Below are 22,225 nucleotides of genomic sequence, written 5' to 3' on the forward strand. Positions count from 1 at the left end.
AATCCCAGCACTTGGGAGGCAGAGGCAGGCGGATCTCTGTGAGTTTGAGGCCAGCCTGGTCTACAAGAGCTAGTTCCAGGACAGGCTCCAAAGCTACAGAGAAAACTTATCTCGAAAAACCACACACACAAAAAAAAAAATTTTACAAGAACACACATTAAGAATGAAGATCCAAAGTTCCAGGCCAGCCTGGTCTGCAAAGCAAGTTCCAGGACTGGCTCCATGGCTACAAAGAAACCCTGTCTCAAAAAATGAAAAGAAAAAAATATTTTTAAAATTAGCTGGGCAAGGCTGGAGAGATGGCTCAGCCGTTAAGAGCATTTCCTGCTCTTCCAAAGGTCCTGAGTTCAATTCCCAGCAACCACATGGTGGCTCATAACCATCTTTAGTGAGGTCTGGTGCCCTCTTCTGGCCTTCAGGCATACACACAGACAGAATATTGTATACATAATAAATAAATATTTTTTAAAAATGAGCCAGACAGTGATGGCACATGCCTTTAATCCCAGCACTCGGGAGGCAGAGGCAGGCAGGTCTCTGTGAGTTCAAAGCCAACCTGGCCTACAAGAACTAATTGCGGGACAGGCTCCAAAGCTACAGAAAAACCCGTCTCAAAAAATAAACAAAAAAAGAATGAGGATCCAGCTGGGCAGTGGTTGGGAAGTGAACCTGAGTCCTCTGAAAGTGCAACAAGTACTCTTAACCATTAAGCAATCTCTCCAGCCCCGTTAGCAATCCTGATGGCAGGCACTGAGCTACTACAGCTAAGACAGTTTGCAGTTATGACCCATAAAAATATAATAAACATTTAGGGTTTTTTATACATTTTTATTGATATTTATTGAGCTCTTCATTTTTCTCTGCTCCCCCTCCCTGCCTCTCCCCTCCTCCCTTCAATCCTCCCCCAAGGTCCCCATGCTCCCAATTTACTCAGATCTTGTCTTTTTCTACTTTCTACTTCCCATGTAGATTAGATCTATGTAAGTCTCCCTTAGCGTCTGTGTTGTTGTCTAAATTCTCTGGGGTTGTGGTTTGTAGGCTGGCTTTCTTTGTTTTATGTTTAAAAACCACCTATGAGTGAGTACATGTGATAATTGTCTTTCTGTGTCTGGGTTACCTCACTCAAAATAATGCTTCCTAGCTCCATCCATTTTCCTGCAAAATTCAAGCTGTCATTTTTTTCTGCTGTGTAGTACTCCATTGTATAAATGTACTAAATTTTTCTTATCCATTCTTCGATTGAGGGGCATTTAGGTAAACATTTTTTTACAAAGAAAAAAGATGGTTCACCCAGCTGTGCCTGTAATCCCAGCAACAAGAGACTGCAGCAGGAAGACTGTTGCCAAGTTGTTTTGTTTGTTTTTCCAAGACAGGGTTTTTTGTGTAGCCTTGGCTGTCCTAGAACTCACTCTGTAAAGCAGGCTGGCCTCAAACTCAGAGATCCACCAGCCTCTGCCTCCTGAGTTAAAGGTGTGTGCCACCACAACCCAACCTGATCTACATAGTAAATTCTAGCATGAAGATTATGGATTCTAAATACTATTTCCCAATAAAAGCAACTTATTTAGAAGAAAAGTGCCCTCCCCACAAGGGAGAGGAAAGGATCAAACTTCTCATATCAGAAAGCAAAAAGGTTTCAAAGTCTTCTGAAAGTTGTGTTCAAAAAGACTTGGACGTTGGCTGGTGACAGTCTAAACTACATGGAAAGCTGAGGCAGGAGGATCCCAAGCTCAAGCCACCCTGGAATATAAAGTGAGCTCAAGGCTAGTGTGAGGAGCTTAGTGAAACTATGTCTCAAGAAGATACAGGGCTCAGTGGCAGCACTGGCTGCTCTTCCAGAGGTCCTGAGTTCAATTCCCAGAAACCACATGGTGGCTCACACCATCTATAATGAGATCTAGTGCCCTCTTCTGGCCTGCAGACATACATGCAGGCAGAACACTGTAAACATAAATAAATAAAATCTTTAAAAAAAAAGTTAAACAAACAAAAGGTTGGGATGAGAGACTGAGAGGGTAGGGTGACATACAACTATATGTAATTCCAGAACTCAACAAGTGAAGGCAGAATAATAAGTAAATAAAGATCATCTTCAGCCAAATACTGAGTTCTCAAAGACAACCTTGAGAAGTCTCAAAACAAAAACAAACAAGAACAAAAATAAGAGCTGGTTTAGAGGTTAAGAGCACTTCTGCTCTTGCAGAATTTGGTTCCCAGCACCCACTCAGGCAGCTCAAAACAGCTTGTAACTCTAGCCTCAGAGGCTCCAACATCCTCTTCTGACCTCTGTGGGCACTGTACTTCCATGCATAAACCCACTTCAAAGATACATATACACATAATTAGAAATAAAAATTTAGGCCGGGAAGTGGTGGTACATGCCTTTAATCCCATCACTAAAGAGTCATAGGCAGGAGGATCTCTCTGAGTTTGAAGTTGTCTAATCTACAGAGCAAGTTCCAAGACAGCTAGGACAATTACACAGAAAAACCCTGTCTCAAGAAAACAAACAAACAAACAAATAAATGGATGAATAAATAAATAAAATGTAGAGCTGGATGGCCCATGCCTTTAATCCCAGCACCTGGGAGGCAGAGGCAGGTAGATCTCTTAGTTGAAAGTCAGTCTGATCTACAGAGTACCAGGCCAGCCAGAACTATGAGAAACCCTGTCTCTAAAATCAAACTAATAATAATAATAACAATAAATAAAAAATGAGAGAGAAAATTGAGTGTCTTTAAGAGTTAAAAGCACTGGCTACTCTTCCAAAGCACCTGGTTTCAATCCCCAGCACCCACATGGTAGCTAAAAACTGCTTAACTCCAGTCTTAAAGGATACAACACCCTCTCCTGACCTCTTTGGGCACCAGGCACTCACATGGTACACAGACATACATGCAGGCAAACAAAATAATCATACACACAATTTGTTTATCGTGTGTCTTATATTTATTTATTTAGGCTATTTTTGAAACAGGGTTTCTCTACAATGCCCTAGAACTCACTATGTAGACCACGCTAGACTCAAACTCAAATATCCTCCTGGCCGCTTATCAAGTGCTGGAATTAAAGGGATAAACCATAATTCCTGGCCTAAAATAACTTTTTTAAATTAAAATAAATAAAAATTTAAAGCCAGGCATGGTAATAAGTACCTTTAATCACAGCATGTGGGAGGCAGAGGGAAGTAGAGCTGTGATTTTGAGACCAGCTTGTTCTACTTACCAACTTACACAGTAAGACCCTTATTCAAAATACAAGAACCCCCAAAACAATTAAAAAATGTTAAGACAGGAGAGGGCTGGAAGAAGAAGCATCAGTGATTAAGAGCACTGACTGCTCTTCCAGAGAACCTGGTTCAAGTTCCAGCACCCACAAACCATCTGCAACTCCAGTTCCAGGAGGATGCGATGCCCTCTTCTGCTTTCCAAGGACGAAATGCAGGAGAGTGATGCACAGGAACACAAACACCCAGAAACGATGCAGACAGTGGGGAGGGAGTCAGCTTAAACTACAGAGCTAAGTCCAAGCCAGCTAGAGCTACACAGTGAGACTTTTAACCACTGAGGCATCTCTCTAGACCCACTTTGCACCTTAAATATATAATTTACTCTAAGTCAATCACAAGTTTTATTGAGACGTGACCTCTATGCTGTCCTCAGAATATGACTGCAGGCAGACGATACCTCTCATCCAGTTTAGGTGGTGCTGGTGAGCAGGCATTCTACCAACCTCCACCCCTGGCCATTATCTCATTTGTTCTTTAAGACAAAGAACATAAGAGTGTATGCGAGGGGAAGTGTCTCAGAAGAAAGCACCATCCCTGAGGAGTTCATGCAGCCTGAAACACCTGGATCTGAAAAGACAGGAAAACAAGCCAAATGGACATCATCTGTGGGCAGTGAAAACAATGGATTTAAAAGCTGAAAGGAATCACTCCTTGAAAAAAGACAGCATAAATCAGAAAGTGTTATCAGGTAGCTCACCATCTTACTAACCTATATCACACTGCTTATAGTACCCACCCACCATCTCCACCCTGTCTGTCAGCTTCTATAAAAGCTAAGACTGTTCTCCTGGCTCATTTCACTGAAAACCACAATCAAATATATGACATAGACACAGACCCTATCCTCTCATGGGTCTTCTCACAGATAATCCAACTGGATGCAACATGGTTTGAAATGGTGTTTCCAAAAGAACCCAATATACCCCGTATGATTGATTCATCTCAGTGTATAAAAAACAGACATACTTTAATAGAAACATCTAGATAATTGGCATGTTTGCAAATTGATCAACAAAGAAAAAATATATAAAGCATATTCTATTTTAAGATTAACAGCATGCACTCACTCAGTGAAAAAGAGCTAAAAGATGTTCCAGGACAGGCTCCAAAGCCACAGAGAAACCCTGTCTCGAAAAACAAAAAAAAAAAACGAAAAAAAAAAAAAAACAAAAAAACAAAACAAAAAAAAAAAAGAGCTAAAAGATGGCTTACAGTGCTTTGAATGGGTGCCCTCCTGATAGAATTACTTTTTTTCTGGCCCCAAAACTGAACTTGAATAACTTTTCTCAAACTGTTTAAGTAACAAAGCCAGATGGTGGTGGTGTTCGCCTTTACTTCCAGTATTCCAGAGGCAGAGTCTGGTGAGTCTCTGAATTAGAGGACAGTCAGGACTTGATAACCCTGTCTCAAACCCTGCCCCCAAAAAGGAGAGCTTAAGTAACATACCACTTATTAGAAGGCCTAAATGTGGCACTCTGTAGAGTCCACGCTCAACAGGAAAAAGTGGTGTCTGAGAACAAGGTGACAAGACCTGGAGAAGTACGGAGCCCACACCCAGCGCTCGGATCTCGCTTCTCTTCTTTAAGTGATAACTGCCACTCACTGCGGCTGGAGGGTAGACTCCTGGGCATTCAGTACACTGCTCTACTTTTTGGGTTCAAAATTTTCCACAGGGAAAAAAACAAACAAAACCCAACAACTTTGCTGGGGGTGGTGACACATGCCTTTAATACCAGAATTTGGGAGGCAGAGTCAGGGGATCTCTGTGAGTAGGAGAGTTGGAGGCCAGCCTGATCTACAAATAGAGTTATAGGACAGCCAAAGCTACACTGAGAAACCCTGTTTCAAAAAACAAACAAACAACAACAAAAATTCCATAGTATGCCCATAGGTTTGATTCACAGCCCTCTCCACAATCCACCAAAAAAAAAAAAAAAAAAAAAAGATAGAAAAAAATTTTATTCTTTTTGAGGCAGAGTCTCTATATACATAGCTCTAGCTATGTACGTAGCTGGAACTATGTAGGTAGATCAAACCACCCTCGAACTCAAGAGATCCACCTGCCTCTGCCTGCCAAGTTCTGAAATTAAAGACATGTATCACCAAGCCCAGCTTTCAGGAATAAAATTTCTGCATATTAAATAATTAATATACAGAAGGCAAAAAAAAAGAAAAGGAAAAAAAACACCCGGGGGGGGGGGTTACCTACACTGTTGATCCCAGAGAGGAGGCAGAGGCAGGCTGGACATCTCTTGAGTTCTAAGCCAGCCTAGTCTACACAGGCCAGCCAGGGCTACATAATGAGATCCTGTCTCCAAAGGGGAAGTGGAGGAGAAGGAGGTAAAGAGGTAAAGACATAACTAAAACCTTCGTCTTTTTCCTATCTTTGAACTTTTTTCCCCTTTTAACTTGATCTTTGCCAGTCTCCCCCTTGTCAACAGGTCCACTGCCATTTAACAAATGGCGGTTTGGAGGATAAAAGACAGACCCTTACACAGGCAGTGGAATTCCAAATGCTAGACTCTTGGCTCCACAATGTCTGATTCAGAACTGCTGGGAGCTATTAGTGTAGCTCGCCCACCCAGGCATGTGAGGCTGGGAGAGCTCCTTTCACACCACCCGCACAAGCCTCTTATTTATGCTACAGGCTTCAAGGCTCATGTGCTTTTGTTCTGCACAGGAACACATGAAGTCCAATGTAACTCCAGACATTATTAGGAAGATCCAGAAGGAATAACGCATGAAGCAGTTTCGATGCGGACCTACAACAGAATCTCTTTTTATAATGAGGCAACAGTCCAAGAAAAATAGCTTTTCAAAATACTCAAATACAAGGTGAAAAGGATCCCCTCTAACAGTCTCAGATGCATTCTGGCTTAAATGACAACACTTGCTATTCTGCAGACATCTCTTGTTCTTTCCCACCTCCAGCCTTTGTTACAGACACTACCCCTGGAACTGTGGCCCAATCAGTCTGCACACACTTTTCCATCATCCCCTATTGACTGTCAGATCATATCCTTTCATCAAAACAAGTGTTACATCCTGACAGTCCCTAAAATTCGTTGCTCTAAATTCCATCTTTTTAAAAGCAGTCCTAAGGACTAAACCAAGAGCGTCAGCACCAACGCTAGTAAAGCTAGCTGTCTGTGAGTCTATATCCCAACCTTTAATTCATCCTGTTTATTTTTTTTTTTTTATTTATTTGGTTTTTAGAGACGGGGTTTCTCTGTAGCTTTGGAGCCTGTCCTGGAACTAGCTCTTGTAGTCCAGGCTGGTCTCAAACTCAAAGAGATCCACCTGCCTCTGCCTCCCGAGTGCTGGGATTAAAGGCGTGCACCACCACCGCACAGACTGGTTTTTTTCTTTTTTTTTTTTTTTTTTTAAATCCTTAAGCCAGGCATGGTAATGAACAACTTTAGTTTCAGCACTTGGGAGGTGGAGGCAGGCGATCTGAGTTCAAGGCCAGCCTGATCTACAGAACAGGTTCCAAGGCAGTCAGAACTATAAAGAGAAACCCTGTCTCGAAAAAAATAAAATAAAATAAAATAAAATAAAAAACAACAACCATCTTTACTTTCCTGGAAAGCCTACAGAAATTGTTGATGCTTCTAACAATTGGGTCAAGAATAGGCATGATAAGCACGTAAGCACAGTGACTCTGCTTTTGACTTCATTACTTGTGCAGCCTATTTCCAATGGGGGAGAAATAGGCATGAAGCCAGTTGTCATAGTACATATCAGTAATCCTAGTACTTGGAAGACTGAGAAAGGACTGTTGTAAATTCGAGGCAAAAAAAAAGGCAAGAGTAGGGAGGAGGAAAATATAGTAAAGAACAATAAAGCCAGACGTGGTATTGCACGCCTGTAACCCCAACACTTAGGAGACTCAGGCATGAGGATAGGTAATGCAAGATCCTCCCTGAAACAACCAAAGAGATTACAGAGCGCGGAGAGGTAGCTCAGCAGTGCCGAGCACTGGCTGCTCTTCCAGAGGACGAGAATTCAATCCCCAGCACCCATACTTGTTTCTCAGGTTCCAGAGAATCTAACGCCCTTCTTCTACTTATGGGCATTGCACGAAGATGGTGCACAGATATACACATACAATCAGAACACCCATACACATAATAAATAGTTTTAAAAAACAAAACCAACAGACATGGTGGCTCAAACCTATACTCTGAACTCTAGAGCATGAGGCAGAAAAGACTGCTTGGGTCCAGCAGCTCCAGGCCTGCCTGGGCAACATAATGAAACACTATTTAAGAAAGTTTAAAAAAATAAAGGGCTAAGGGGCTGGAGAGATGGCTCAGAGGTTAAGAGCACTGGCTGCTCTTCCAGAGGTCCTGAGTTCAATTCCAAGCAACCACATGGTGGCTCACAACCATCTGTAATGAGATCTGATGCCCTCTTCTGGCCTGCAGGCATACACACAGACAGAATAAATAACTTTTTTAAAAAAAAAGGGCTAGGTAGAAGACTTTCTGGGTAGGAAACCACATTTTAAAAAAAAGCAGGGGAAGGGGACTGGAGAGATGTCTCAGCAATTAAAAGCATTTGCAGCTCTTATAGAGAACCCAGGTTTTATTTCAAGCACCCACATTTTGGCTCACAACTACCTGTAACCCCACCTCCAAGGGATCTGACATTCTCTTCTGAACCCCGAGGGCATCAGACAGGCAACATAATGGCATGAAAGCAAAATACCCAAACACATAAAACGAACGAATCTTAAAATAAATAAATAAAATTTAAAAAGACCCATGCCTTTAATCCCAGCACTCAAGAGGCAGAGGAAGGCGACTGATTCTGAGTTCGAGACCAGCCTGGTTTAAGACAGTCAGGACCACACAGAGAAACTTTGTCTCCACCCCCAACCCAAAAAAACCTCAATACCAGGTCAGCTAGAGCTACACAGTGAGACCCTCTCTCAACAAATCAAGGACTGGACATGTAACTTGGTTTTAGATCATCTTTACCATGAACAAAGCCTTAGATTTGATCCTCAGAACTGAAAAAAAAAATGCTTAATTGTCACTCTCCCCCCCCCCCCCAAGTTTTCCGAGACAGGTTCTTCTGTGTGATAGCCCTGGAACTTGCTCTGCAGACCAGACTAGCTCCGAACTCAGAGAGCCATCACTGCCTCTGCCTCCTGAGTCAAAGATGTGTTCCACCACTGCAGGGCATAGCTGTCACTCACAAACGACTACACTGATACCAAGGGGCTGGCACAACCATGACTATTTCAAGCACCTGAGACATTTGCCAGGTTATTTTTAAGAATACAAAGAATTAAAGGATATAGTGCCTCAATGGGCTTGGTGGTACACACCTTAAATCCCAGCACTTGAAGGCAGAGGCAGGCAGACATAGAGCTGTCATAGACATGAGTTCAAGACCAGCCTGGTCTACAAAGTGAGTTCAAAGACTGCCAAGGCTACACAGAAAAACAAAACAACAACAACAACAACAAAAAAAATGTTGGAGAATATTATGTTCAGGTGTATGACTTTTGCTTATGCTGCATTTGTTTAATTCTGTGAAGCTATGTTGCCGTGCCTGTCTAAAATACCTGTTGGTCCTAATAAAGTCAATAGGGAGGCAGAAGCAAAGGAGGGGCTAGCAGGTAAAGAGTATAAACAGAAAGATAAATCTAGGAGGAGAACAAGGAGCAGGAGAACAAGGAGAGGAGGACATCAGGAGCCAGCCATCCAGCTACACAGCAAGCATTGGAGAAAGAAGTAAAGATAGGTATACAGAAATAGAGAAAGAGAAAAGCCCAGAGGCAAAAGATAGGATAATTTATGAAAAGCTGGCAGAAAAAAAAACAAAAAAAACAAAAACAAGCCAAGTTAAGGCCAGGCATTCATAACTAAGAATAAGTCTCCGTGTATAATTTATCTGAAAGCTGGGTGGTGGGACCCCAAAGAGTCCAAAGAGCATAACATCATATCACAATACACACACACACACACACACACACACACACACACACAGAGAGAGAGAGAGAGAGAGAGAGAGAGAGAACCCCCATTAAGATTCAGGGGGCATGAAAATGGGGACAAAAGCAAGGCATGATGGTACATGCCTTTAATCCTAGCTCTTAAAGGTTCCAGAAGCAGGTAGATCTCTGGAAGTTGGTCTATATATTATGTTCTAGGATTGTCAAGGCTACACAGCGAGACCCTGACTCAAAGCAAACAAACAAAACAAAATGATAAGGTGTGGCATGCTGTTTGGGACAAAGACAGGAGGATCACTAGGGCCTAGCTGAGTTCAATGACTCAAGGGTCTAAGACGAAGTGTTATAAAAGCAGGATACCTGATATTCTCTTCCAACCTCTGAAGCTACACACATGAGAGCACACACCCACTACCAGCACCCACACAACTCTTTTAAAAAGAGAAATAAATTCTGGAGAGATGGCTCAGTTGGCAAAGCATTTGTCACACATGAGTAAGGACAGGTTTGACCTTTAACATCAAAATAAAAAGCTGGTGTGGTGGTGTACGCTGAGAAGGTGGGGACAGACACACTTCTGGGATTTGATGACCAGCCAGTCTAGCCTATCACTGATTAAGGAGACACTTAAATATCAAAGTGAATGGCTCCGGAGAAATGCATCTACCAGTCTCCAAAGGCATAAGTACATACATGAATGTAAACACACAGTTAAATACAAATAAACTCTTAAATTATCTTTCTCAGTATCAATCCAAAAACACAGAGCAGGGTGTGGTAACATACCCTGCAATCCCAGAATTTGGGAGGATGAGACAGGACAATACACAATAGCAGAAAATGTTTCAGTACATACTCACACCTTTTTACTTTCTTGTTCATTTTTGCTGTTAATGTTCTAACCAAAATCGACACACCGCTGAGGTAAACTGCATTCAGGTATCTGTGACTAGAAAGAGCTAGGAAAGCAACCAATTAGCTCTTCCAAGTCTCACCAGCTGTGTTTTCCTGATGACAGAGGATCTGTCCACCTGCTCCCACAGATGGTACAGCTGAAGTAAAACACCTGGTTCAGTACAGCCACTCCATGCAGACAGACATGCTAGCTGTGAAGACGGCAAGCCCAAATCAGTATTTTCATATTATCTACACAAAGACCAAAATCACCTCCCAAACACAAATACTCTAATTTCAAAGTATAATAATAATAATAATATCCAAATTGATAACGGCTGAGGTCACAGATATTACCTAGAGTTTTAGTTATCTACCTAACTTTTGGTGGCCAGCCTGATCTACACAGCAAGCACCTGAGCCAGTCAAGGCAATATAGTCAGACCCTTTTTTTAAAAATTAAAAATACAGAAATAAAAATAAGACAAAATCTTTCTTTTAAGATTTATTTATTTATTATACCGGGCAATAATGGCACATGACTTTAATTCCAGCACTCAGGAGGCAGAGGCAGATGGGTCTCTGTAAGTTCAAGGCCAGCCTGGTCTACAGAGCAAGTTCTGGAACAGGCTTCAAAGATACAGAGAAACCCCGCCTTAAAGAAAAAAAATTTATTGATTGTGTATGCAGTGTTCTGCCTGTATGAATGACTACAGGCCAGAAGAGGGTACAGATCTCATTATAGATGGTTGTAAGCCACCAAGTGGGTGCTGGGAATTGAACACAGGACCTTTGAAGATCAGGCAGTGCTCTTTTTTTTTCTTTTCTTTTTTTGGTTTTTCGAGACAGGGTTTCTCTGCAGCTTTTTTAGAGCCTGTCCTGGAACTAGCTCTTGTAGACCAGGCTGGCCTCGAACTCACAGAGATCTGCCTGCCTCTGCCTCCCGAGTGCTGGGATTAAAGGCGTGCGCCACCACTGCCCGGCTCTCAGGCAGTGCTCTTAACCTTAGCCATCTCTCCAGTCCTGACAAAATCATTTTTAAATGCCAGGCATAGGCTGGGTAGCACACCTTAAAACCCAGCTCTCAGCAGCAGAGTCAAGTCAATTTCTGTGACTAGTCTACACAGCCAAGCTACACAGAGAAACCCTGTCTCAACAAAACAAAATGACAGGCAGAGTGCCAGAAAGATTGCTCAGCAGTAAGGGGTGCTTGTCATCAAGTCTGATGACCTGAATTCCATCCCCTGGAACCACATGATAAGAAAGAACCAACTCACAGGAGCTGTTCTTTGACCTCCACAGGTGGCATATACACCCACTTCAACAAACGTAAAGAAGGTTTGAAAAGACTGATCACTACTGGCAAATTCAGAGGCTGGAGAGATGACTCAGCAGTTAACAGAAATTACTGCTCAAGAGGACCCAAGTTCAGTTCCCAGCACCCATGTGGGGCAGCTCACACACCTGCACTCACATTGCACATACAAACAGACATACTTAAAAATAAAACAAATCTTTTTTTAAAGAAAGTATATTATCAAATTAAATCAGTGATTTTTATTTATTTATTTTTGAGACAGAGTCTCACTATGAAATGTCAGCTTCCCAGAATTCATTTCATAGACCAGGCTCCCCTTGAATTCATCAAAACCCACCCACCTCTGCCTCTCAAGTACTGCAATTACGGACTAGAGTGCAGAGATTAAACCTGTACACCACCATACCCAGTGATTTATTTCTTGTGCAAATTAAAAATTCATCAGATGACAGATGATTTCATGTCAGTCACCAGCATATTAAACTGTCACAAATCCCATTCAGTCACAAAACTGAATGTGAGGTGGCAATATAGTCTTCTGAACTTGCAACACCCAAAAATTCAAATCAAATAGGGAAAACAGGTCCTAGAAAGATCAGCAGCTGAGAGCACTTACTCTGGGGTGCTGCTGTACACTGGTGAAGCAGCAGTCAGAGGGAGCCTCCAAGGCCTGTGCCTAGAGGCGGGATATTGTTTTAGCTTATATTAAAGAATTGCTTCCTTGTCTCTTAGGTTTACCAAAAACACTGGTTTGAAGAGGATCAATGAATTTTGCACCAAGCCACAATAAAGTCCCAAAACTCCAACCCACTCTCATAACCACAGAGGGTTGTTAGAAAAGACATCGGTATTGTCAAAGCACTTCAAAAAGAAAGAAATCCTGGAGCCATCTCGTTTGAGGTGGTTGATGACTGAAAAGAACAAGATCCAAGTGAAGATCAGTTATTTAATGATTGCCCTGACAGTGGCAAGATGCATCTATACAGTTATTAAAGAAGTCTCTGAAAACCTGTCTTTAAAGACCCGTCTTTAACAAACTTCAACCTAAAAAGGAAAGCCCTTCTAAGAGAAGCAGTTATGAAGGCCAAAACAGAGCAAAGTATTTGTGTGCCTATGCACACACATCACACACACATCAAAAGGGGAAGGAGCACGACTACGGACGGACAGATGGACACCTACAAACCACACCTTCAAAATACTCTGAATCTCAGCTGGGCAATGGTGGTGCATGCCTTTAAGGCTGGCAGGTCTCTGTGAGTTCAAGGGCAGCCTGGTCTACAGAGCTATTTCCGGACAGTCATGGCAGTTACACAGAGAAATCCTGTCTCGAAAAAATAAAAAAATCTGAATCTCAAAAAAGATAGATAGTTGTGAATGCAACTATTTCTAGACCCACTGCTAATATTCTGATCCAAAGTGATCACCTCCCTCTCTTAGCCTAAATCAGCAATGTCTTACTTCATATCCCAGATCCCATCCTTGACTCACAAAATGTTTTCTCCAGAAGCAGAGTGATCTCTTCAAGTATAAAATCGTTCAAAACATGTTACCCAACTAGTATGTACAATTTTTATGTGTTTTTCCAGTCACTTAAAAAAATAAACTTGAAGCTGGGCGGTGGTGGCGCACGCCTTTAATCCCAGCACTCGGGAGGCAGAGGCAGGCGGATCTCTGAGTTCGAGACCAGCCTGGTCTACAAGATCTAGATCCAGGACAGGCTCTAGAAACTACAGGGAAACCCTGTCTCGAAAAACCAAATAAATAAATAAATAAATAGATAAATAAATAAATAAATAAATAAATAAAAATAAACTTGAGCCGGGAGGTGGTGGCGCACACCTTTATTCCCAGCACTGGGGGTAGGGGTGGGGGTGGAGGGGGGTGGCAGAGGCAGGCAGATATCTGTGAGTTTGAGGCCAGCCCAAGAGCTAGTTCCAGGACAACTAGGATTGTTACACAGGGAACCCTGTCTCGAAAAACCCAAAATAATAATAATAAATAAACTTGAGGGGGGCTAGAGAGATGTCTCAGAGGTTAAAAGCACTGACAGCTCTTCCAGAGGTCCTGAGTTCAATTCTCAGCAACCACATGGTGGTTCACAATCATCTACATGCCCTACATGCCAGAACACTCTATATATAATAAATAAGTCAATCTTTGGAAAAAACAATCAAATAAATTTGAGTATGCTAGAGAGACGGCCTAGCCATTGTAAGTCCTTGGAGCTCTTCTCAGGACCCCAGCTCAGCTCCTGGCACCGAAGCACCTCACAACTCTCCCTAATTCTCAGCACCAGGGAATCCAATGCATCTGGCTTGTTTGGGCATCTGCATGTGCATGCGCACACACCCCTACACATAATTTCAAAACAATAAAAATAGTTGGGTATGATGGTGTACACATTTGATCCTAGTGCGCAGGAGACAGAGGCAGGTAGATTTCTGTAAGCTGAAGAACAGGCTGGTCTACAGAGTGAGTTCCAGGACAGCAAAGCTACAAAGAAAGACCCTGATTCTAAAAGATCAAAAACTGAAAACAAAAACTATATTTAAAAAACTAAATTTGGGCCAGGCAGTGGTGGTGCACGCCTTTAACCCCAGCACTTGGGTCTCTGTGAGTTCAGAGCCAGCCTGGTCTACAGATCAAATTCCAGGGCAGGAGCCGGGCGGTGGTGGCGCACGCCTTTAATCCCAGCACTCGGGAGGCAGAGGCAGGCGGATCTCTGTGAGTTCGAGACCAGCCTGGTCTACAAGAGCTAGTTCCAGGACAGGCTCTAAAAAAGCTGCAGAGAAACCCTGTCTCCAAAAAAAAAAAAAAAAAAAAAAAAAAAATCCAGGGCAGGCTCCAAAGTTACACAGAGAAACCTTGTCTCGGAAAAACCAAAAGCAAAAATAAATAAATAAATAGATTTAAAAAAAACACTAAACTTGGGAACATTATGCATATACAAGGGATCAAATCCAGAATGTGTTTATATAACCAAATCGTGATGAATTTAACTTAAAAAATAAAATAGAATAGAACCAGAAGCATACACCTTTGATTCCACACTAGGGAGGCTGAGGAGGTGGAACTACCCTTCAGTTCCAGTTCTGGGATATACAGTGAATTCAAGGATAGCCTGGGCTATATAAAGTGCCTTTAAAAAAAAAAAAAAAACCTAATTAAAAAAACAGTAATACAAATACAATCAGGAGCTGCGCACAGTGGTGTATACCTGCAGTGCCAGTATTTGGGTGGAGAAGGACACTTTAATCCACAAATAAGAGACTACCTGGGAGGCAGAAGTGGGAAGATCGTAGCACAGAGGCTACACAGCCACTTCCAGGCTAGCATGGGATACATAGCAAGGTCCTGTCTCAAAAACAGTAAGATTCTGAGATTACAGTTCAGTGATAAGAGTACTTAACAAACTCAAGGCCTATCAGCACTGTAAAAAAAAAAAAAAAATGGCGGGAAAAATGGCTCAGCTGTTAAAAGAGTATTGGTTGTTACCGCAGAAGACTCAGGTTGGTTTCCAGAACCCAAATGGTGGCTCACAACTCGTCTGTAATTCTAGTCCCAAGAGATAGAAACCATCTTCTGGGCCCCAGGCAAATATATAGTACAAAGAAATATACATAGACTGAACACCATAAACATAAACCAAATGATAAAAAAAACTAAGATAAGCAGAGCACGGTTGCTCTCTACTGTAACACCAGCACTTGAGAGATTAGAGCAGAAAAGTTGCTGCTGAGTTCAGTCTGTGTACTATAGGATGAAACAGCAAACCAACCAACCATCTAAAACAATAGAGAGGATTTGTTTTAGTGGTAGAACATTTACCTATTATCTAAGAGCCATAAGTTTGACACATAGCACCACAATAAGCGTGTGTGTGTGGTATGTGAGTGTGTATGCTGCATGTATTCATATGTACAGGCAGGGTTATAACTTTATAAATAAAGCCTTGTGGATGAACAGATGGACGGGGAAACAGGTCAAACTGATCCTGCTCCTCAAGATCACTGCCTGTGTCTGTCAGGCAGCACTAGTGCACGCCTTTAATCCCAACACTCGGGAGGCAGAGGCAGGCTGGACCTCTGAGTTCAAGGCCAGCCTGGTCTGGATCTCTGTTATTTCCAGGCCAGCCTTGTCTACAGAGCTAGTTCTAATACAGCTAAGAGCTGTTACACAGAGAAACTTTGTCTCAACAAAACAAAACAAACAGTGTCAGGCAGTAGTGTGGCCTTTAATCCCAGTACTTGGGAAGCAGAGAAAGGCTGATCTACAGAGTGAGTTCCAGGATAGCCAGGGCTGTTACACAGAGAAACCCTGTCTCAAAAAAAAAAAACAAAACAGAAAACTATAAAATAAATAAAAAGTAAAAGGGACACAAGGTGCAGCTCAGTGATAAAGTTCTTGCCCAGCATGGACATGGTCCTAGGTTTAATTCCCAATACAGCTACTAAATAAATAAGTAAACAAAAACATAATTTAAAAAAAACAACTGTAGATCAAATCCAACTACATACAAGTTATTGTTTAATATCCACCCCCTCTCTTTTGTTTTTTTTTGAGAGCCCAGGCTGGATTGACACGTGTAATAATTCTCATGCCTCAACATCCTAAATGCTGGGATTAAAGGCGTGTGCTTTTAAACAAATATTGCCTTTAATCCCAGCACTCAGGAGGCAGAGGCAGGCTGGATCTCTGGGTTAAGGCCAGCCTGGTCTACAAAGAGAGTTACAGAACAGCCAGGACTACACAGAGAAACCCTGCCTCAAAAAGATAAAAAATAAAGATAGAGAAGGAAGGAAGGGAGGGAGGGAGGAAGGGAGGGGGGAGGAGGAGGGAGAGACGGATGAGAGAGGTTAAACTGAATGTGGTAGTTCACTTAACTCCTTCGTAAGAGTAAAACTAAAAGGGGAAGATGACTTGTTTCTGCTGTCACTTCTGAAGCTGACACCACTTTTCTAGAAAGAAACAAAGTACTGAAGACGAGGAAAACTTTTCTCATTTTCATTGTGCAGAAAAATACCACTGGTATATTAGCTTTTATGGGATGGGGGTGGCAGTGGTCAGGAGTGTTGTGAATTCCAGGAAAATGTGGGTGTGTTTACTGTTGCTCTAGGGATATGAGATCTAAATGAATAAATCTGTGCTATGTGAATGTTTGTTCTCATGTGGTTTTTAAAAATTAAAAGCAGGCAAGACCTCTACATGATGATCAAAATAAAGGAATGAGTCAAAATTTTTTTTAAAAGAGAAAAGGTCAAAATTGTGTGTCAAGGCACGTGTGCATGCCTGATAGTAACATTTCAGTTGAGCTGCTGGAGAGTTTAGATTACATATTTGTTGCCATCAGCTAATTTAATTTAAAGTCTGCTAACTACAGAGCTATAAATTCAGAATTTTACATTGGTCATTCTGAATTTTGCTTTAATTTCTGCATTTAATTATAGCAATTCAAAACAGAAGGGAGAACCAAATCCTTTTAGTTTTTTATTTGGCTTCCCCCATCTTAAGAGTCTAACTACACAGCACAGAGAGGCCTCAAAACCTCCATCCTCCTACCTCAGCCTCCCAAAAAGTGGGATTACAGGCACCTATTACCATGCCCAGCAAAAGTCAAATCTTTGCTTTGTTTTTATCGATCCAGGGTTTTTCCTTGTAGCCCTGGCTGTCCTGGCACTCACTCTGTAAATCAGGCCTGGCTAAATTATTGTTTAATATCCACCACTACTGCCCTTTGTTGTTTTTTGAGACAGAGCCCAGGCTGGCCTGGGACTTATAATATTCCTCCTGCCTCAGTGTCCCAAATGCTGGGATTACAGGTGTGTGCTATTATACAAATACTGCCTTTTCTTTCCCATTCATTCCTGGCAATCCTGTCCAGGCATGGGGACTTCTGTTTCTAAACTTGGCACCTAAAAGTGAGTCGGGAAGATGAGGAGTTTGAAATCAGCATGAGTTATGCTGAAAGGAGGAGTTTAGGATAATCCAGTCGGGTAGGAGGAATACCAATAAAAAGGAATAGGAAAATAATCTGATCATCTCAGAGGTAAGAAAGTAAATCAACCCGAAAATGGGTACAAACCAGCAGTGGGCGTGGAGTAGAGAACAGAAAGTACTTAGGTGTTCATTCTCATCAGGATCTCTTTGGGGCATTTTCACGTCTCTGTTATCATGCTGATAGCTCTATGCCACATAAGGAAAAGGTTTCTCAAGAGGACAAGTCTTGCCGGGCGGTGGTGGCACAGGCCTTTAATCCCAGCACTCGGGAGACAGAGGCAGGCGGATCTCTGTGAGTTCGAGGCCAATCTGGTTTACAAGAGCTAGTTCTAGGACAGGCTCCAAAGATACAGAGAAACCCTGTCTTGAAAAACCAAAGAGGACAAGTCTTACTCTTACACCCTTACATCTTTTTATAGTAATGAATGCCATCCTGGTCTACAAAGCAAATTCCATTTTTTTCTTGTTTTTTTTTAGACAGGGTTTCTCTATTTACAGTTCTAGCTGTCCTAAAACCAGCTCTGTAGACCAAGCTGGCCTTGAACCCACAGGTATCTGCCTGCCCCTGCCTCTCGAGCGCTGGGATTAAAGGCATTGTGCCACTGCCTACCTGGTTGATATACTTTTTTTCAAGTGTATGAGTCAAGGAGTAAGAACCACTATAAAATGATGATCTCCATCCGAATCGTACCAGGATTAAGAGATAATACTGTCACTTCTACTTACATTTTAGCTCATCATTCCTTAAAATGGTAATTTTTACACATTATAAAATGTTTTATCAATTATAGTGTGACTATAATTGCTACTTATTTATAAGCAAGGGCTCAAGCAGGTCTATAGTAGGTGAGTAGACCACCACTGCGTTCCGTCCCTCGCCTAAAACGGTAACTTACAACAAACATTCAGCCAGGCTCACATCTATAATTCTTCATTCAAAAGGCTGAGGCAGAAAGTGTGCCACAAGTTTGAGGGCAACCTGATCTACATAGTGAATTGAGTTGCCTTTGCTACTGAGTAAGATCCTACCTACTTCAATAAAACAAAATATTTAGAGCTAGGATGAAGCGCAGTGGCACATACTTGCCTAGGAAATAGAAGGCCCTGGCTGCTGTTGTGGTTGTCTGACTAGCACTGCCAGGAAAAAAATAAAGCGTAAAACAAATATTCATGCATTGTAGGCAAACTTAGCCATTCATCCCAATGGCATGAACACCAAAGGATGAAGTGTTACCTACAGTTATTTCCCTAGGGACTCCTGACTGAGGACTGAGTTCTTTCCTACTTTCTTTCCCCAGGACTATAGTTAAAAACACTGGCCAGGGCCAGGAGGTGGAGGCACAAACCTTTAATCCGAGCACTGGGGGAGGGGGACAGATCTCTTTGCATTCAAGGCCAGCCTGGTCTACAAGAGCTAGTTCCAGGACAGGCTCCAAAACTACAAAGAAAGCCTGTCTCGAAAAACAAAAACAAAACAAAAAAAAAAAAAAAATAGAGCAAATACCTAGTGTACATTAGAGCCTGTGTTCCTTCAGCTGAAGGGGGTGTGTGGCGCGCGCCTTTAATCCCAGCACTTGGCTGCAGAGGCAGACAGATCTCTTAATTCAAGGCTAGTCTGGTCTACAAGAGCTAGTCTCAGAACAGCCAAGGATGCAAAGAAAAATGCTGTCTTGAAAAACCAAAAAAATAAGAGAGAGAGGGGGGGGGGAGAAAAGAAAAGAGAAAACTGTAGGTAAGCTTCTGGAGCAGCAGGTGGTCAACACTGAGCCACCGAAAGGACTCATGCCTGTAATGCCATAGCTCTGAAGAAGCTGAGCAGGAGGTAGGCCTGGCCTAGGTCACAGTTATTGTAAGATCCTATTTTAATGAAAGAAAGCACTCAAACAAACACATTTCAGTGTAATTTTTTTTAAAAATTATTTATTATATATACAGCATTCTGCCTGCACATACGCCTGTACTACAGGCAAAAAGAGGGCCCCAGATCTCATTGCAGATGGTTGTGAGCTACCATGTGGTTGCTGGGAATTGAACTCAGAAAGAGATGCCAGTGCTCCTAACCTCTGAGCCATCTCTCCAGCCCCAGCATAATTTACTAAATGATTCTGAACTAAAGTAAAAGTAGAGTAGGATATGACAGTGAACATTTGTAATCCCAGTATTCAGGAAATTGAGGCAAGATTAAGAGTTGGAGGTCATGCCAGGCATAGTATCACACGCCTTTGATCCCAGCACTTGGGGAGGCAGAGGGAGGCAAATCTCTGTGAGTTCAAGGCCAGCCTGGTCTACAGAGCAAGTCCAGAACAACTACGGCTGTTACACAGAGAAACCCTGTCTCAAAAAGAGAAAAAAGAAAAAGAAAAAAAAAAACAAGAAAGAAAGAAATCTAGTTATATAACACACCAAAAAGTGGTACTTCTTGGCTTTTGTTGTTTTTCCAGACAGCCTCCCTACATAGCTTGGGGTGACCTCAAACTCACATCTCCCTGCCTGAGCCTCCTGACTGCTGGGATTACATAGGCTTTCACCATACTCAACATGGAAATTTCTTAGGTCAGCAGGACCTAGTGACACTTGCCTGTATTCTTGGCTACTGTAAAACTGAGACAGAATTATAAGTTGGCTGGACAACTTAGTAAAATCCAATCTGAAAATAAAGAAGGCTGGGGATACAATTCAGTATACAGCATAAAGTATAAGGCCCTAAATCCAATTCCCAATACTGCTAAATAAATAAATTTAAATTCAGATAAAAGGTTGTTTCAGCCAGGCAGTGATGACACATGCCTTTAATCCTAGCATTCAGGAGGCAGAGGCAGGTAGCTCTCTGAGTTCAAGGCCAGCCTGGTCTACAATAGCTAGTTCTTGGACAGGCTCCAAAGCTACAGTGAAACCCTGTTTCAAAAAACCAAAACAAACAAACAAAGGATGTTCCACTTTCCAAATATAATGAAATCTTTGCCAGACCTAAGGTTTACCTGATCTGCCTCCACTATACCATCATGAGTAGCAACAGTACAGGACTACAAAGGGATTATAGGGTAAATCTATCTTGTATTTTCTTCAATTCAATGTGGATGAGTGCCCAAGAATGAGGCTGTATAAATCCTCCCTTTTAGGTACTCAAGAACAACGCTCTGGGGGTAGGGCACAGAGTTCTCAATATCTCTCATTTTATCTTCTGCACAATGGACATGCTCGAATACCTCGTTTTAGCCTTCATTTACTTCTTAGGTTTTTTTATATTTTTTTGAGACAGGCGTCACTATATAGTCCTGACTGGCCTGGTACTGGCTGTGTAGATCAAACTCAGTCATCCACCTGCCCCCAAAGTGCCTCAAATACCTCTTTTTAGGTTGTCATTCAGCATCAACAAAGGAAAATCCACAGAACAGTTTACGTGAGTCTCCTCTCAAACTCAAATCCAGAATCTACTTTGTTGCCATATCCTCCCGGCCTAGAGTGATACTTTGTACTTAAGAGATGATTTAATAAATATTAAATGAATCGAATGCAATATGCCTGCTGCTCAAGTAATGTTGACTATTACTGCTATTTTAATGACAATTAAGTTTTTATTGTTCTTATTAAACGATACCATCCCTCCTGCAAGAATCTTACAATTCTAGAAAAATATCGGATACATGAAAGGGCAAAACGGGGGTAAACACAACTGGGTGACTCTGTAGGACTAGGCAAAGACATCTAAAAAAAATACACAACTAAATCCTAATTTCATACTTTTCCGAGGTGCAAACGGAATGGTTTATCACACTTCTGTGATGTACAACTGTGTGTGGAGGGCGATCTACTGGACTCACGAAACCCAACTACAGCAATTCAGAGAACGTTCCTCACAACCCATTTTTCAGACAGAGCTACTGAGACTCCTCCAGGATCGCCAAGGTCACAGCCAGTACACGGGGGAAGCCGGGATGTGAACCCAAGCTGTCCAACCCCAGAGACTGCACTCAACAAGCCCCTCCAGAACAGCAGCCCCGCGCCTTCCAACATCTATCACACGTCGCTCCAAATCCAGCGTGCCTACGGTTTTCCCGGACCGGACTTTCAGCCCCGATGCCGCGAAAACAAAACAATACTTCTCTCGCAGCCAGTCCACAGGGCGCCCGCCAGGCCTGAGATCCAAGGCCCCTCCGCACAGTCCCGCTAGCACCCGAAGCCCCGCGCCCCGCCGCGCTGCAGGAAGCATCGGGGTGGTCCCGAGAGTCCGCGAAGGCCCGGAGAGTCGCGTGACCTTGGATATAGCACCCTACTCCCGGCCTCAGTTTCCCCGCGCGGGCCTCCCACCGGGGGCCTCTGCGGAGCCTCGCGCCTATGGAGCAGCAGGCCCCTCCACACACACCCCTCAGCCGCCCGCCTTCCCGCTCCACTTACGCTGGAAGGCGGCTGCTCCGGGGACGCCCACCATCGCGGAGCGCAGCCTGCCGCGAGCGCCACCCGCTTCGACCCACCGCCCGAGTCCTCCGCAGGCGCAGGCCGGGACCTGCACCCGCCGAACTCGCCCGCACCAGCGCCGCCGCCGCCGTTAGGCCGCGCGCCGCCCCGCCCCCGGACGGCCCCGGCACGCCCCCGCCGCGCACTCCCGCGCCCCGACCAACGCACGCGGAAGCCCGGCCCGAGGGCGCTCACGCGAAGCACCACCTCCCGGCCCGGCCCGCCCCTTCCGCACCAGGCTGCGTCCTATCCTGGAGCGGCCTGCGCCTCAGACCCGCCTCCCGCGCGCAGCGAGCGGCCGGCA

General features: G+C 43.2%; 1 protein-coding gene and 1 pseudogene across 4 annotated transcripts in view; one reads left to right on the forward strand and one right to left on the reverse strand.

The window, feature by feature from the left end:
* Window positions 1-20,084, forward strand: part of LOC119814262 — a 60,998-nt pseudogene extending 40,914 nt beyond the window's left edge.
* The window catches only part of Cbfa2t2 (CBFA2/RUNX1 partner transcriptional co-repressor 2), a 115,835-nt gene extending 93,832 nt beyond the window's left edge, over window positions 1-22,003 (reverse strand). For 3 of the 4 annotated variants that reach the window (XM_038329952.1, XM_038329950.1, XM_038329949.1), the window contains exon 1: window positions 21,862-22,003. In XM_038329952.1, coding sequence (XP_038185880.1) covers window positions 21,862-21,895 — 34 coding nt within the window. In that variant the 5' untranslated portion in view covers window positions 21,896-22,003. The remainder of the gene's footprint in view (window positions 1-21,861) is intronic. The other variant, XM_038329951.1, reaches the window with a different exon arrangement.
* Window positions 22,004-22,225: the final 222 nt, after the last annotated feature.

This window comes from Arvicola amphibius, chromosome 5 (genome assembly GCF_903992535.2).
Source record: "Arvicola amphibius chromosome 5, mArvAmp1.2, whole genome shotgun sequence".
Classification (NCBI taxonomy): domain Eukaryota; kingdom Metazoa; phylum Chordata; class Mammalia; order Rodentia; family Cricetidae; genus Arvicola; species Arvicola amphibius.